This window comes from Maniola hyperantus, chromosome 24, assembly GCF_902806685.2.
Source record: "Maniola hyperantus chromosome 24, iAphHyp1.2, whole genome shotgun sequence".
NCBI lineage: Eukaryota > Metazoa > Arthropoda > Insecta > Lepidoptera > Nymphalidae > Maniola > Maniola hyperantus.
In genome coordinates, this window is record NC_048559.1 from 8,976,928 (window position 1) to 8,995,837 (window position 18,910).

General features: G+C 39.0%; 1 protein-coding gene across 1 annotated transcript; it reads left to right on the forward strand.

Moving 5' to 3' along the window:
* Window positions 1–1,760: 1,760 nt before the first annotated feature.
* On the forward strand, window positions 1,761–18,264 carry LOC117993530 (facilitated trehalose transporter Tret1-like). The gene is made up of 7 exons (XM_034981330.2): window positions 1,761–1,923; window positions 5,549–5,719; window positions 6,888–6,982; window positions 12,026–12,061; window positions 12,841–13,001; window positions 13,376–13,551; window positions 14,960–18,264. Coding segments are annotated over exons 1-7 (1,590 nt in total). The 5' UTR covers window positions 1,761–1,922; the 3' UTR covers window positions 15,910–18,264.
* The last annotated feature ends 646 nt before the right edge of the window (window positions 18,265–18,910 follow it).

An 18,910-nucleotide genomic window follows, 5' to 3' on the forward strand; every position in this document is an offset into this window, starting at 1 on the left:
TTTCCATAGACAGAAAAATATAACCTTATCAATATCTATACAGTCTTCCGAATAGATTTTTGTAAAACACTGGTATTTTTGATAGGATTTTCGACAATATGTCTTTAGAAATAAGTGTTAGTATTGCGTGTATGTATTTGTTATAAAGAGTTAACAGTTGTTTGTCTAGCGATCAGACTAGGGTTGTGTCAGAGTTGAGAGGTTATCACACCAGGGGTTGTCAAAATGCAGAAATTTCTTATGAATTAAATTTTAAGTTCATACATATTAAATTATTATCATGTAATCATTGAAAGAAAAACCGGCCAAGTGCGAGTCAGGCTCGCGCAATGAGGGTTCCGTACTACAGTCTTATTTTTTCAACATTTTGCACGATAATTCAAAAACTATGATGCATAAAAATAAATAAAAATCTGTTTTAGAATGTACAGGTGAAGACCTTTCATATGATACCCCACTTGATATAGTCACTCACTTCGAAAGTTGAAAATACTAATTATTAATTCATGACCACAATTTATTTTTTTAGTGTGATCAACCCTAAATTCACGGTTTTCAGATTTTTCCCCAAATGTCAGCTATAAGATCTACCTACCTGCCAAATTTCATGATTCTAGGTCAACGGGAAGTACCCTGTAGGTTTCTTGACAGACAGACGGACAGACAGACAACAAAGTGATCCTATAAGGGTTCCGTTTTTCCTTTTGAGGTACGGAACCCTAAAAAAGAAGAAAGAAAACCAATTTTTTCATCTTGTGCTGAGAATTTAAATAAACTTAGGAGTAGTAGGTCTGTAGTTGAAAAGCTGACTGACTGACTAATCTATAAACGCACAGCTCAAACTACTGGACGGATCGAGCTGAAAGGCATACAGATAGCTATTATGACGTAGACATTCGGTAAGAAATTTGAAAATTCAACTCCTAAGGGGGTAAAATAGGGGTTTGAAATTTGTGTAGTCCACGCGGATGAAGTCGTGGGAATGAGCTAATAATTGAATAATAACTTAAAATTAGTTTTGCACCATCATGGCACAAGATGAAAAGGCCCCGTCATAGTAATGGTGCAGGTTTTGAAAAATAAAATCGCGCTGGTATTCTGCCGGAACTTTCGAAACAGTCTTCGCAACCGTCTGCAAGAGTGTGGTAAAAGGGAGTAACTACTTAAAATAAAAGTATTTACTTTAGAAGATAACTATCTGTATGCCGAATTTCAGTCCAATCCGTCCACGGAGCTGAGCTGCGCGTTGATGACTAGTCGTTTATCTTATATCCTAGAACTCAAAATACATGGTAAGATAGCGTAGGTTAAGAGTAGGCAGCGCCATCTAGTTTTAGCTTTGAAAATAACTGTGAAATAGCGTGAGTGAGAAAGTAGGTAGTGCGACCCAAGGATCATTAGCATTTACCAAAATTACTATAAAATTACATAAGATGAAAAGCAGTCAGTCAGTCAGTCACCTTTTCCTTTTGATGGAGTGTTAGGCACAGGTTTAAATTAGGTGCTTCGTATGAATAAAACCACGAAAATGACTTGCGGAATACAACTGTAATTATTATGAAAATCGAAAGACACGTGTTTACATAGAAGCTGTCCGAATGCAAGAGAGTGACAATTAATGTCTAACTGACTGACTGTCATACGTTTTACAGATGAAGTTTTGTTGTTGTTATCAACACCTTTAATTAAATAGAAGAAGATAATCATCGAGGATCCATGATTTAGCAGCCCTGTCTCATTTTAAAGAAGCTTCATTCTTATCAAGATCATGTTATTGAGACCCGCCAGTCAGTCACACAGAGCGCCGAGATTTGCGCCTTATTTCTATATCTATCACTTTTTTATATATTTTTATATTAACAACAACCAGTTGTCCATGTTTTTATAAGTTTAAAGTTTATGTGTTCTTCTGTGGTGGTACAAGTATGTATATTTTTTGAGTAAACTTTATATAGTATCACTGACAGCTGCAATCAAAGGAGGCGGGGCGTTCTTAGAAAATATGATACACGTCCATTGCTGGGCATAGGTGCACAGGTCTCGTTTCAGAAGGCCATAGTCTACCGCGATGGCCAAGTGCGGATTGACAGACTTTGAGAACTTTATGAAGCTTTTAGAACTTTTGAGAAATTTAAGAATAACTTGAAAAATGACGGACTTTCATACAAACTTCCATCCCCTATTTAACCCACTTAGGGGTGGAATTTCGAAAAATCCTTTCTTACTGGATACCTACTCTTTACAAAGAATAGACCCTCCAAATTTGATCTCTTTAGGACCAGCGGTTTAGGCTGTGCGTTGATATATATGTCAGTCAGTCAGTCAGTCAGGACTTTGAATTTTATATATATATAGATAATTTTGAGGGAATGCGTTCCGAAGTTCGTTCCACAATTTTCGAGGACGCGGCAGGAATGGCCTGAGAGAGCAATTAGTGGACTTAACTTACACAGAAACAATTAAGTTTAATTAAATCCTTTAACTTCAAATTAGTACTTAGTAGTTGTTATTGTAGTTGCAACTTTGATCCAAGTCCGTAACTTAGCTAACTACCGTCAAGTTACAGAACCTCAGAAAAACGAACATTGAAAGTTTGGAAAACTTTCATGAAATACCTACCTATTTAAAGTTCGAAATTTAAAACATTTAAGATTCCTCTTAGCTTAGAACTTCAAGTTGACGGTCTGTTAATATCACTAATTGTTTGTTAACTTTAAACGTGAGTAATTTAAACTGTTGGACAGTTCTAAACTTTTTTAAAGATCAGACTTTTTTTTTAATTTAAATTTAAATTTTTGGTGGTGGGAGGCTTCGGTCATGAATGACTATGAAGCCGTGCCGCCAGGCGATTTAGCGCTCAGGTATGATGCCGGGTGGAAACCAAAGGGGTGTGGGTTTAATATGATAACTGCCATATCCCTTCCAAGTTAGCCCCATGTATTTTCGATTGCATCATCACTTATACCACCAGCTGAGATAGCAGTCAAGGGCTAACTTGTATGTGAATAAAATAAAATAAAAAGCTTTAGTATGACGTCACAGCAGCGTGAATCGCCTGTTATTTGACCCTTGCCCTTTGGGAAGGAAAAATAGAGCAATAAGATTAATTGGTCTAGACGGTTATGCCATTGCTTAAGGTACAGAGGGCAAGTAAATAAGTCACAGCCTATAAAGAGATACCTCATACAGTCGGTCGACGGAGAGGTTCAGATAGAGTAATCCAAATCCTACAGAGGCCACATAGGGTAGCGATCTTGCCGATATTTTGTTCAGTACGGGATCAGTCATTCGAGTTTTAAAAAAACCGGCCAAGTGCGAGTCAGGCTCGCACAAGGAGGGTTCCGTACCTACTACAGTCGTATTTTTTCGACATTTTGCACGATGATTACTGCATCATTTGATGCATTTTGAAATATGTTGCATAAAAATAACTAGTACGGGAGCGGTGTGCAGGCTGGGCCGTCGGTTATGTCTTGAAACTTCTATATATAGTCCAGATTGCAGAAAACTCCGCTAGTGCGAGTACTGTCGGCGGTACATTTGTTCGGGAGTACGTCATGAAATGTAATCGATTGAACAGCGCCATCTAGTTTCATCTGTGGCAACCGCCACAAACTAAAAATCTGTTTTACAATGCACAGGTGAAGCCCTTTCATATGATACCCCACTTGATATAGGTATCTTACTATTAAAGTTGAAAATACTAATTATTTGTTCATAAACACATTTTAATTTTTTTGTGATGTAACCACAAATTCACGGTTTTCAGATTTTCCCCTAATGTCAGCTATAAGACCTACCTACCTGCCAAATTTCATGATTCTAGGTCAACGGGAAGTACCCTGTAGGTTTCACAGACAGACAGACTGACTGACAGGCAGACTAACAGACAGACAGATAAAGAACTGATTCTATAAGGGTTCCTTTTTCCTTTTGAGGTACGGAACCCAAAAAAGGTATACTTAGATGGATTAGTATGGATTCAGTGATAGGTATCTACCTACCTACCTACCTACCTACCTACCTACCTACCTACCTACCTACCTACCTACCTACCAGTGGCGAAGGGTGAAAATCTGATAAAGGGAAGCCGGAAACGTACTTACCTAAAATAATATCAGCTGTTCGATTTTTGTTTTCAAAACTTAATTTAGAAAAATTACTATCGTTACGTAACAAGAAATCTGTTAAACAACAATCTATGTGAATTAAGGCCATTTCTGATTTTGGCTTACCAAACTGAATCAAAATTACCGTGAACTTACCACTTATAAGTTATTAATCACATCCCCAATTTATTATATCAAAATAAAACACCACTAACAACTTAAACAAACAAGCATGGCCGCTTCACAAAAACAAATGTATCAATATCAAATCACCCTTCAAAATACAAAATACTCAAAATAGTAGCATGTACCTGTTAAAACAATAGTATTAATATAATTTTTAATTTGGAGGTATTATAGGGTAACTCGGATCCAACCGAGTTATTTACGTCAAATTTGTCTGACCTGTCAGAGTTCCAAATTCGTATTCGCTACTGGGCCAGACTAAATTGGTGTGCTCTTTATTAGTCAACCGTAGAGCGAGACAGACCTAGTTCGTTCCTTTCGCTTTCGCTAGGGAAATGAAAGAGATAAATACTAAGCAAAAATCTAACTAGGGAATCCGATATTTTACGGCTTGTACGGTGTAGGACTGTAGGTGTATGTTACTTACATTAGCTGTTATGTTTTTAACTTAAATTAGTACTTAATAACAACAAAAAAAATTAGCATTTGTGACGATCGAACCTTTGTATTTACGAATGTATTACGGAATTTATGTGAATAGTACCTACTTACGCTATATTATGCCAATTCTTAAAGGGAAGCCGATAGGAATCGTGTTATATTGACTCTTCGCCGCTGCTACCTACCTACCTACTGGTGAAAAGCCAGAGATAAGAGAATTCAATTAAACCTTTCAATAAAATAAATATTATTACATTATAGATAGAAATGGTATGACTAAGGTTAAAGACCATGTTATCTCACCTTGATCTGGGATCAAGGTGAGATAACACCTGGTCTTGCCATATTCATAACTAGCTGATGGCCGCGACTTCGTGCGCGTGGATTTAGGTTTTAAAAATCCGTGGGAACTCTTTGATTTTCCGGGATAAAAAGTAGCCTATGTCACTCTCCAGGTCTTTAACTATACCCATGCAAAAATCACGTTGATCCGTTGCTCCCTTGCGACGTGATTGAAGGACAAACCAACAAACCAACATACAAACACACTTTCGCATTTATAATATGGGTAGTGATGGGTAGTGATAATATTACCTAGGTATCTAGTGTTTAACAAATACACTTTTTAGGGTACCCCAAAAGGAAATTTAACGGTGAAGGAAAACATCGTGAGGAAACCTGCATGTCTGAGAGTTCTCCATAATATTCTCAAAAGCGCCAGTCTGGTTAAGCCCAAACTCTTGTTATTCTGAGACGAGACTCGTGGTCAGTGGTGAACTGAAGATGAGTTGATGATGATGAATCACTTTCAGTGGACGACACCACAACCACCTTGGATGCTGAAGCAGGTGCCTCCCACACCGAGCCTGACAACAAGAACGGCCACTCCCTCCACTCCAAGGCTCTGAAGAGGCTGGAGACAGTTCCTGACATCAAGCGGGACACCTCGGGCATCACCACACAGTACATCGCTACTGGCATAGGTATATAGTAGAGGCGGGGAACACCTCGCACACCCGCACGTCATCTGCGCTCGCCCGCACCTGGTTAGTGCGGGTGAGCGAGGCGTTCTCTCCCCGTGCCATCTCAACCTGTCGTCTCCTAATCGAAGATCGGTGGTTCGATTCCCGGCACGCTCCTTTAACTTTTCGGAGGTATGTGCGTTTTAAGTAATCAAATATCACTTGCCTTAACGTTGAAGGAAAACATCGTGAGGAAACCTGCATGTCTAGAAATTATTTTTTGAGTACGGCTGACACAATTTCAAGGTCGAATAGATTTGAAAACAAACTTGTAGTGCCAAGACAAAGAATAAATTTATACCAAAAAAACGTGTATTGCATGGCCATACGCATCTATAATAAGTTACCAGAAAGCTTAAAAAAACTGAATACAAGTATTTTTAAATCAAAACTGTTTCAACTATTGTTAAATAGGTGCTATTAAATGCGGTAAATGAGTTCTTCGAGGATAATATTAATACCATGGTATAATTTCTGACTTTGTGACATTATAAAATTGTACCTAATCATTATTATGTATTTTGCTTGTAATTGTGTTTTGACTATTAATTTAATTTTTTTTTTGTTTCATTGACTATTAAGTAATTATTTTAAAAATTGGTACTCAAAAATATTTGCACACTATTAATTTAGTAGAATGTTATGGCCTCTGATTATGGTGTAATTTTCATCTTTCTTGTACAAACATTCTTGCAAATAAATGATTATTTTATTTTATTTTATTTTTCCATAATGTTCTCAAAGGTGTGTTAAATCTGCCAACCTTGACCAGAGTGGTAGACTATGGTCAAAAGCCTTCTCAGTCATGGGTTGATCATTATTTTATTTAGATACAAGTTAACCCTTGACCACAATCTCACCTGGTGGTAAGTGATGATGCAGTCTAAGATGTAATCGGGCTAACCTGGAAAGAGTATGGCAGTTTTTATTAAACTCATACCACTTTGGTTTTTACACGGTATCGCTAGACGGTCTTTGCCGGTATGGTCACTTAGAAATTATAAAATTCCAAACCCCTGCCGGGAACCGAACCCGGGACCTCCCACTGATAAGACCACAGCACTTAATACTGCTCCAGGGAGGTCGTCGAAACTTCTTAATTCATAATGTCTTAAAATTTCTATTTCAGTAAATCTGGGCGCTTTTGCCACCGGACTGTGCGTGGCGTGGTCGTCGTCCGCCTTGCCTCTGTACCTTGCCGCTTCATCCACAGGACACATTGACGTTAGTACTTAGTATCTATGGTGTGCGACAGAGTTGTTTGAACCCCCCTTCTTTTTCTACAAACGCACCGCACGCCACCGCAATCAATTCCACCCGGGTTTCTGGAGCACTTCGACCACCCGTTGTGGTAGATCCTTTTCTCCACGCACATGCAAACTGTGGAATCAACTCCCTTCGGCGGGGTGTTCCCTTTAGATTACAACATGGGGTTATTCAAGGGGCGCGACCAACAAATTCCTGAAAGGCCGGCAACGCATCGGCGGTTCCTTTGGTGCTGCAAATGTTCATGGGCGGCGGTAATCACTTAACATCAGGGTGAACCGCCTGCTCGTTTGGTCGCTATCTCTATTAACAAAAAAAAAGGTCGAGATGGCAATTAGGGTATGGGCGAGGCCACAACACTGCGGTGCGACATCGCATCGCAAAAACGATGCCGCATCGGATTGTGATGCTTTAAAATTTCATCGCTTACGGCATCGTAGGATAAAACTCTAACCATCAATTTCTAGTGCGCCATGGACTGCACTACACGTATCCTATTTCTACTTGCGTTAAGATGCATCAAGAAGAACACACACAGCACAGAATGGAACACAGAGAGGTGTGGATACCAGTGGCGTGCAGTTCATAGAGGCATAAACGCACTGCATACCCTCATTGTTATAAATCAATGCTTATTTTTCATTATAACCTCCCTTTTCATTATATTTCGACGACCTCCCTGGCGCATTGGTGAGCGCTGTGGTCTTAATAGTGGGAGGTCCCGGGTTCGATTCCTGGCAGGGGTTTGGAATTTTATAATTTCTAAATTTCTGGTCTGGTCTGGTGGGAGGCTTCGGCCGTGGCTAGTTACCACCCTACCGGCAAAGCCGTGTCGCCAAGCGATTTAGCGTTCCGGTACGATGCCGTGTAGAAACCAAAGGGGTATGGGTTTAATAAAAACTGCCATACCCCTTCCAGGTTAGCCCGCAATCATCTTAGACTGCTTCATCACTTACCACCAGGTGAGATTGCAGTCAAGGGCTAACTTGTATCTGAATAAAAAAAAAAAAAAAACCTGCCGTAAAATAAGTTCATACCTAAATGCATACCCAGGCTTGAACTCCTGTGCACGCCACTGGTAGATACCGACTGAACACGATACGTTGAATTCCCGCTAGTATACCCCGATAGAGATAGGATGGTAGGATAGTAGGATAGGATAGGATAGGAGAGGATAGTAGCGACGACGTGGCGCGGCCTGGCGGGTCGCCATGTAGAGTAGGTGTTCCTGGGTTCGATATTAGGTGATAATTCAAACACGTCCGCTATGTGGCTAGCCCTCTTTATTACTACGTCTTACATCTAGTACATACACCACTACAACGTCGTCGCATCGTAAGTTTGTAAGGTGCGGTACCGCATCGTAAGTTTGTAAGGTGCGGTACCGCATCGTAAGTTTGTAAGGTGCGGTACCGCATCGTAAGTTTGTAAGGTGCGGTACCGCATCGTAAGTTTGTAAGGTGCGGTACCGCATCGTAAGTTTGTAAGGTGCGGTACCGCATCGTAAGTTTGTAAGGTGCGGTACCGCATCGTAAGTTTGTAAGGTGCGGTACCGCATCGTAAGTTGGTACGGTGCGGTACCGCATCGTATGTTTGTAAGGTGCGGTACCGCATCGTAAGTTTGTAAGGTACAATATACGTATCGTACAAAAGAAATTTATTCGCATTTTATCTTATCGGCATCATTTCGGCCATAGGCGCACACCTTACCACGACAGACTGAAACACTTTGGGTTACGAACTTTAGAATTTCGCCGGAAGTATTATCATTTAATATCTCTACATAGGATTATTCACTCCAAAATAGATTCTCCCGTATTGCTGTCGTTGATTAATATTAATTATAATGTCCGATTTAGAAACCCTAGAACTTTTGCCCTTAGTGTATATAAGAACAATACTTCCTTTTACAATCCCGTTGTCCGTATGTGTCGCCTGTATAATGATCTTTTCACAGCTAACCGTAATATTGACATTTTTAATAATAATTTGAACACATTTAAAAAACATATTAATCAACATTTTGCATCTTCTCCACTTTAAGTATATTTTTCATAGTTAATTTTCTTGTATTTCTTTTTTCTGTGTTTTTATAAATTGTATCTTATCAGTTAGTTAGTGCATATATTTATTTAAGAATTGTTGTGTACACATATTTAGGGTTACCGCTTAGATTTAATCTATTGTTTTTTATTTTTATTTGGACCATTTATAGCTGAAACCTGTTTTGTGTGCCTTTATAATAAAATAAAATAAAATAACGCATCGTAAGTTTGTAAGGTGCGGTACCGCATCGTAAGTTTGTAAGGTGCGGTACCGCATCGTAAGTTTGTAAGGTGCGGTACCGCAGCGTAAGTTGGTACGGTGCGGTACCGCATCGTATGTTTGTAAGGTGCGGTACCGCATCGTAAGTTTGTAAGGTGCGGTAACGCATCGTAAGTTGGTACGGTGCGGTACCGCATCGTATGTTTGTAAGGTGCGGTACCGCATCGTAAGTTTGTAAGGTGCGGTAACGCATCGTAAGTTTGTAAGGTGCGGTACCGCATCGGAAGTTTGCACAGTGCATTGCGCGACGTCGTGCGGCCTCAATCCACGCGGATGAAGTCGCGGGCATAAGCTAGAGTTCGTTAAAATTGAGTTCATAAATTACTTTTACAAAAATAGACAGCTGTAGGGTTAGTATGAGATTATTTTACATTTCACTAACGTTGATAGAATTCGAACGGCGCGATGCAACACTTTAATATTACAGTAAAGTTGATCTTAAGAGTGCTGAGACATGGTCACTCCGAGTCGAGAGTGAGAACATGCTATAAACATTTACGGGCAGGACATACTCAAGAGCTAGATGAGTGATGTACAAACAACGTTACCTTAATTTTTAGCAAATTAATTAATATTTTTTAACAAAATAAAGACATTTCGAAGTACTCTGACATTATTACCTATGTTTAAATTTTCGACCACCGAATTCTATCAACGTTGGCGAGATTTAAAATCTCATACTAACCCTACTGGTGTTCTTTAACGAGGGCTCGGAAATTCGCAGAAGGAAAATGGGGGAAAATGTAAGGAATCCGTTCAGAGATTTGATTACCAAACTCAAAATACTCAAAGTTACTTCGAAACAATCCGTAACACAATATGGCCGGTGAAGCGCCGTAAATTATGTTTTCACAACAAACTCAATGGACTAAGAGCCCGTGAGGGCCAGACCTTCGTTGTTTTAAACAAGTTGAAAATCTCTATGCGTATTGTTCCCAACTCAGGGAGGAACGACTGTGAAGTTTGGATCGTGGTAGCTTTGTGAGATAACAGGTAATAAAGGTGTAAAAATCTTACGTGAAAGTATTTTTTTTTTAGATTTATAGAATAGAATAGAATAGAATGTTTTTATGTAAACTTTTTACAAGTGCTTATGAATAGTCAGGTAGTTTTAATTTACCACTGGTTCGGAATGCCGTTCCTACCGAGAAGAACCAGCAAGAAACTCGGTGGTTTTTTTGATAAGTTTATTAATTGCAAAATTGTATGTTTTTTTTTTTTTTTTTTTTTTTTTTTAATTTATAACAAGCGTAGGTACACCAAATATTTACATTATTATTTTCTCGCCAAACTGGTGAGCCAGTGTGTTGGCGAGCTGGCGCTCCTTAAAAATAACTATAATCTACGTATTAAATTGTACTTATGTATGTAAACTTATATTCTAACTTATAAACTTATACTCAGATTAAGGATTGATCGCTGCAGCGAAATAAACGCTTTAGAGATCAATCCTCAATGTACATAGGGTCTTAAAAATATAAAAGTCCAATTACAATCTGCCATCAATGGCGCGCAATTTTACAATAGTGTCAGTTACACATTTAGTTACTATTAACATAGGTACTAAAAAATAAAAAATAAATTTAAAATATGATGTCAGAGAAAACCTAAAATAGTCTTATTTAAGTGCATGTTAATATTAACATAATAATAAATTAATTACATTGATGAAATTAATTACTTAATCAAATCTCGAAATTAAGCCTTAATATGTCGTACGAAGTCATCCACTGCATAAATTTTTTTTTCTTTTTGTTCGGAATAGTATTAGAAATCACGTCATGCACTTAGTATCTTCGAATCCCCTTGTCAGATACCCTTAAATCTGCCAAAGCCACGGTCATCCAAACTTCACAGTCGCTGATCGTTCCTACCTGTGTTGGGGATAATCCGCATAGAAACTTTCAGCTTTTATAAAATGACAAAGGTCTGGCCCTCACAGGCTCTTCCTCTACAATTAATAAAAGCTCAGCTTGTGAGCGGCGGACAGGCGCTGAGATCTCTGTTTATCTTGCGGCCATTTATAAAAGGCTAGCGGACGCCCACGACCGCAACCTCAATTTTCAATAATATTATAGCCATATTCTAGACTCTAGAGAATCTAATCTAACTTTCCATTGATTCGTGGAATTTTTAATAATTTTTACTGTTTTAGTGTACACTTCAAGAGCCTTGAAGTGTAGGTAAACTAACTTGAACTCATGGTTACGCCGTATTTTTTTTAAATAGAGATAGCGACCAAACGCGCAGGCGGGTCACCTGATGTTAAGTGATTACCGCCGCCCATGAACATTTGCAGCACTAGAGGAACTGCGTTGCTGGCCTTTTAGGAATTTGTTGGTCCGCCCCCCCTTGAATTGTCCCATGTTGTAATCTAAAGGAAACATCGCTGAAGGGAGTTGATTCCACAGTTTGCAATGTGCGTGGAAAAAAGAATCTGGCACAACGGACGGCCGAAGTGCTCCAGAAACCCAGGTGGTGAGGGTGGAATTGATTGCGGTGGCGTGCGGTGCGGTTGTAGAAAAAGGAGGGTGGAATGAGATCAAACAACTCTTCGGAACACTCTCCATTATAGAGGTGATAGAACACGCAAAGAGAGTTTACGTCCTTGCGGTGTTCCAGGCTTTTTGTTTTTGTTAATGTTTAATTGTTTAGGTTTACGTTTTTTTGTTTCAGTTTCAATCGTTAAATGGCACACATCCTAAAGTAACGGTTAGTTAACAATTTTATTCCTTAGTCCCTTTTTCATTGGATCTGTAAAAAATCGGTCAAGTGCGAGTTGGACTCGCACACGAAGGGTTCCATACCATCGTACAAGAAATAAAACTTTTTAATTTTATTAATTCTCTTAGCGGCCATTTTGGAATTTTTATCAATTGTTGTTATAGCGGCAATAGATTTACACAAAATTTCAACTGTGGTATTACGGTTCACGAGATACAGTCCACTGACAGACAGATTTACGGACGGAAGGACAGACGGACAGCGAAGGCTTGGTAATATGGTCCCGCTGGAGCCCTTCAGGTATGGCTATAGAACCCCAAAAATATTACTTTGCAATTAAAAAGTTACATTTGCAATTGGAGATAGGTAATTCATGCAACAAAATAATTACACGAATACTTCAAAGGTGCGGAACTCACTGTACATGAGTCTGACTCGCCGGTTTTTTATACCGATTTCATTAAAAAAAACCAGAGTTCTAATCGGAGGTCGGGGGTTCGATCCCAGGCACTCACCTCTAACTTTTCGGAGTTATGTGCGTTTTAATTAATTAAATATCGCTCGCTTTAACGGTGAAGGAAAACATCGTGAGGAAACCTGCATGCCTGAGAGTTCTCAAAGGTGTGTGAAGTCTACCAATCCGCACATGGCCAGCGTGGTAGACTATGGCCAAAGCCCTTCTCACTCTGAGAGGAGACCCGTGCTTTGTAGTGAGCCGGTGATGGGTTGAGCATGATGATGATGGTATAAGATGTTTTATTCCCCAGCTGTCAAGATCCGAGGGGTCATGGGTAGCGTCTCTACTTTGCCTTGGGGCTCTGTTCGGGGCGGTGCCAGCGGGCCTCATATCGGAGTACTTCGGGAGGAAGAAGACCTTGTTGTACTTGGCCCTTCCTCTGCTTGTGTCTTGGATATTGGTGGCTTCTAGGTAAGAAACTCTAATCTAAATATATGTATATATATATACATATTATATATAAGGAAAAGGTGACTGACTGACTGATCTATCAACGCATAGCTTAAACTACTAGACGGATCGGGCTTGAAGTATGGCATGCTGATAGCTATTCTGACGGAGACATACGCTAAGAAAGGATTTTTGAAAATTCAACCCCTAAGGGGGTTAAATAGGGGTTTGTAATTTGTGCAGCCCACACGAACGAAGTCGCGGGAATAAGCTAGTTAAAGATAATGGCTCCCCACGCTGCGCGCTTGTCGAATTGACGTCACTAGTTGGGATTGAAATGTTATAAATAAGCCCTTTGTAAACTTTAAGTTAATAAAAAAGATAATTGTTTCCAGTCCGAATGTGTACGGGCTGTTCGTGGGCCGCTTCGTGGGCGGCGTGGCCGTGGGCGCCTTCAGCGTGGGCGTGCCGCCCTACGTCGAGGATATCGCCGAGACGCATCTACTGCCTGCGCTTGCCAACTTTTACCACGTTCTTTTCGCTTGTGGTATACTCTTTGGTTATATTATTGGTAAGTATCACTAAAAACCGGCCAAGTGTGTAGCGAGCCACGCGCAGTGTAGGGTTCCGTAGTCACAATTATTATAGCTGACCTAAGATAGTGCTTTTATTTTATTTATGAATATTCAGGATATTTTGAATTCTATGGTTTTTCACGATTCACTTCTACAAACGGGCCCACGAAGGACGATGCGCTTAAATATGCAACTCATAATATCTACGTATAATTACCCTCGAAAAACAGATATTTCTCCTTAACCTGTGAACCCTACTTAGCCATGATAATTTTCCTTTAAAATTGATTATAATAAAAATTAGCACTTTTAAACATATTTTACAAACGGATCTAGGAATTGAAAAATGATGTTCCCACACCCACAGTATTTTCTATTGAACGCTACCCCACACTATGGGGTAGACGAGAAAAAAAAATCATCCCGACTTTACGTGTAGGGGAGCTACCCTCAAAAAATATTTATCACAATTTTATTTCACCACTATGTCGGCGTGATTAATATTTATACCCATGCCAAATAACAGATTTCTAGCACTAATAGTCTCTGAGATTAACCGAGGACGGACGGACGGACATGGCGAAACTGTAAGGGTTCCTTGTTTACTACGGAACCCTAAAAAGGAAAAGGTACGACTGACTGACTAATCTATCAACGCACAGCTCAACTACTAAACGGATCGGGCTGAAAGGTTACGTATATTTGACGTTGATATCCGCTAGGAAAGATTTTTTTTTAATTTAACCTCTAAAACGTAGATAGGGGTTTGAAACGCAGACGAAGTCGCGGGCTTAATCTAGTACATTATAGAATACGCTTTTGCAACTAGGCCACATAAATATCCCTCTCGTCACTTTACCAGACAAATCTGCGGAACTCAGGTTTGTACGTTTAATTTTTGGAACACGTACCAAAAATAAAATGAAATACGCCTGCGTTCGTCTCTCGTGTCATGCCCCGAGCGTTCGTGTGAACATCAGAGGGCTACGTGTTTAGTATTCGACCCCGTCTGCCGACGCTCCCATAATAATTTATATTTATTTTGTAGCCACTTCAACCCTTATAACAATTTTTCGCACGTCCCTTGCTCCTTACGCTACTACAGGATTGCTCGCGATACATGCTCTGACGGGTAAAGTAATTTTCATTTTTCCCTGGTAACAGACTAACGAATATACGTGTGTGAATTATTCTGGACGGAATTTTGAGTTATATGGGCCTTTGAGACACCACAATCTTCATCATATTATCCTCATCTACAGAGCACGGGTCTCCTCACAGAGAGAGAAGGGTTTTTGAGAACATTATGGTTTCCTCACGATGTTTTCCTTCACGAAGATTAATACGTATGAAATAAATTCTACCTAATCCAGCTAAAACTGATATCGTGATTTTTGTTTCCAGGTATGGTCCAGAGCATATCCTGGCTATCAGTTCTTTGCGCGAGCATACCCGTTGCCTTCTTCATAGCCTTCATCTTCCTACCGGAATCCCCAGCTTATCTCATGTCTCAAGGAAAGTTCAGCGAGGCCAAAGCTGCCTTACGATACTTCCGAGGAATTGACAACGACGTGGATGGAGAACTGAAAGCTATAAAGGAATCCCTACGAAGCTACGCCAGGAACAGAATAACATTCAAACAGTTGTTCACCACAAGAGCAACTGCCAAAGCACTAGTTGTCTCTTTCGGACTTATGATCTTCCAACAGATGAGCGGAATATACCCCGTCCTTTTCTACTCCGAAATTATCTTCAGCACTTTCGCCAATCCATTATACGCACCAGAAGCTACATATATTCCAAGTATTATTCTTGGATTTTGTTTAGTTTCTTCCACATACTTTTCGACGATGTTTCTTAAAAGGGTACGAAGACGTGTTCTTTTGCTGGTCTCTTTTTCGGCAATGGCGTTGAGTTTAGGATGCTTAGCGGTTTATTACCACTTAAAAGCATCCAATTTATCGTCGAGCAAGACTTGGGTACCTGTTTTTGCTTTATGTATGTTTGTTTCTGTGTACGCCGCTGGGGTCGGACCGATCCCTTGGTTAATGCTTCGAGAAATATTCCCTCCAAATATAAGGAGACGGGCGACGGCTATCACGGCTGGTTTCCACTGGTTTTTAGCATTTGGGGTGACGAAATTGTACCAGAATTTGGAGGAAACGGTGAAACCTGGTTGGGCGTTGTGGCATTTTGCAGTTGTTTGTATTATAGGGACGATATTCGTATACTTCTTCGTACCAGAAACTAAAGGAAGGACGTTGGAAGAAATCCAGAATGAATTTGATGGTATTCATAAAAGTAAGCCTCACAGACACGTAATCCAAGTGGAAACTGCAGTTGTTGCTTCTTAATTACTGATTTATTTCTATTGGTTATGAATTAATACTGGTAATATAGCAATCTGCCGAATCACGAAAGTTTACATAATCATCAGTAGGGCGATTGTCTAAAACCTGCATCAATCATTATTACAATCTCAATTGTTCTGATTGGCTGAATTTGTGCGATTCTTGTTGCAACAATGCATTGTGGCCAATAGTGAGCGAGCGTTAACCAATCAGAGATGATTGCGATCGTGACATTGTAGCTGTCAAACAACCGCGGTAGGGCCACAGGTCTTTAACTAAGTACATCCACGCAAAAAATCCCATCGACCTGTTATTTTTATTTCGATACAAGTTAGCCTTTGACTGCAATCTCACCTGGTGGTAACTGATGATGCAGTTTAAGATGGAAACGGGGTAACTTGGAAGGGGTATGGCAGTTTTTATTAAAACCACACCCCTGATGGATTTCTATACGGCATCGTACTGGAACACTAAATTGATGAACATTGATGATTTATGTCTTTAACAAAGAAAACTTATAATTATTTTCTATTTATTGCAAAATAAATTTATATACTTAATAGCAATAATAAATAGATAAATGATATTTATCACCTTAGACATTTCATTATAATTCAAATTACGAAAAGTGGTTTATTTAAATGACTCCACAATTACTATAGGATCTTTAGTTACATAATCAAATTAATTTTGCTATAATATTAGCGTACAAGACTTAATTCAATTTCGCAAATTTGATAAGTTCAATTTGAGTTTTGAGTAAAATTATGATTCGAACCACAGCATCAGTATTTATGAGATGAGAATTTGCCTTTCAAATTATTCAGATTTCAAAGTTTCCAAATTATAAAGTTGAAGTAATTAAGTTATAAGATGCAATGTAGTCTTTGTTACGTCGTTGTTAGGGCAAGTTCAGATTTACAAGCTTTGTCGCGCGTTGACGCGGGTCGACGCGTTAAGCTTACTCAGGGATTACGCACTGCATCCGATCCGATCCGTGAAAATACGTTCCTAAGTAGTCGCAGGACTATTTGTATGGTAGCTTACGCACTAGCTCCGGCTTCCAACATCCGAGTGCTCTCCGACATCCGTGAAAATGTCTCGGATGGGCCTCGGATTCAAATCGGATATAATATGACGGAGATATTTCAAATATGCCCACTGAATAGCTTGGATTTCAATCAGTGATCGGATTAGTGTGTGAGCAATATCCGATTTATATCCGTATTTTTGCAGACTCGAACCGGATAAGTGTGCAACCGCTCTATCACTGAATGATAGCCACCAAGCCCAATTGACATTTATTTTTAATCTATTGAAGGTTTTCTATGAAAAAATATTTTAATATCACTAGGTGAAGCAGCAATGTAGAACCAACCAATGTCAAATGAGCTCTGTGGCTATCATTGAGTGTTAGACGGATTTAGCGAATCAGCACGCAGGACTGTTCAGATGTCAAAGGGCAGTACGCGGCTCAGTCTGTTTGAAATGAAATGAATTGATTTATTTCATATAGGACAGCATGTGCCATTTATGTTTTTTTTAAATAGATATAGCGAGCAAACGAGCAGGCGGGTCACCTGATGTTAAGTGATTACCGCCGCCCATGAACATTTGCAGCACCAGAGGAGCCCCCGATGCGTTGCCGGCCTTTTAGGAATTTGTTGGTCCGCCCCTTGAATAACCCCATGTTATGATATGCTTACAGGAAGGCAACGTACGTGCAACAGAACAAAATGTCGCTAGTGTGTACTTATACTTAGTTCTTTATTATTGTTATATTGCTAACTTAGGGGTTACTGTGAACTTTAGTTTTCTATTGAACAAGTAATTCATCGATCGGAGACTTTACTTAATAATCTTTATTATAATATACTTATTTAATTTTATTATTAGTTAAGATATACATGCTGTAATAATTTTAGAACTCTAGCAAAAATTACGACAGGTCATAGTAGGTACTAATGATTACGGATAATATACCGCAAAAATGCATTAAAACAAAACTGTATTTTTTAAAGTTTGCAATGTATTGCAAATAAAATTATTATTGGTATTAGATTTTGTTTCGGTAGTATAATAATAGCACTAAGTTTTTGCTAGGGTTTTAATTACAATCTGTATAACGGGTTCACGCGCTATTTTAACTTTTTGTGTCAAATTTCATGTCAAAACTATGATTTTAGTCCTTATTTTGACAGTGGAACCATACTTTTGACATTACTGTTAGAGTTAAAATGGCGAGTGAAGAGTCATTTTGTACGGACAATATGTATAATTGTGTTTAAGTGGTGTGCGTATGTATTTATTTATAAAATTTGTACTAAGTAATGTAATTAAAATATGTTTTTAATTGTTTTTTTCGTATCCTAATTCCTAACAGACCAACCTTTACTTGAAATAAGACATAAGCTGATAATATTTTACGGAGCTTCCGAAAACGATTTCCGATATCGCATGTGCATGTGCATCGCAACTGTGCGTTGATAGATCAGTCAGTCAAGGTATGGTTCTGAACCACGCTGCACGCAGCAGTGCTGCCGCAACAGTGCTGTCGCGGCACTACTGGCACAGAATATATAATAGTACTAACGTACTACTGGTACACTCTCTATAAGCTTATATGAGATTACATTCCGAGCATAGCGAACATTGCTGCCTAGCTCAGAATGTAATCTATACTATTATATAAAGTAAACTGCGGCACCCTCCTAGTAGAACCGCTCATTTCTCCAAAAGTTTTTTTGCCACTCTTGTATAATCACTTGCCCAAATATATAATTGAGACGCGAGAACTTCCTTTATTTAAGATAAAATTGAAAAAACTATTGTTAGAAAAGACATATTACTCGATTAATGATTACCTTGTAGAGAAATTTTAGTTTTATTTTAATTTTTGACATTTGTAACTATATCATTTAAATTTGTATTTTTTTGTGACTAAGTAAGTATTTAATTTGACTAATTTTATCAAAACTATGTACACGTTGTTCGGTATATCATA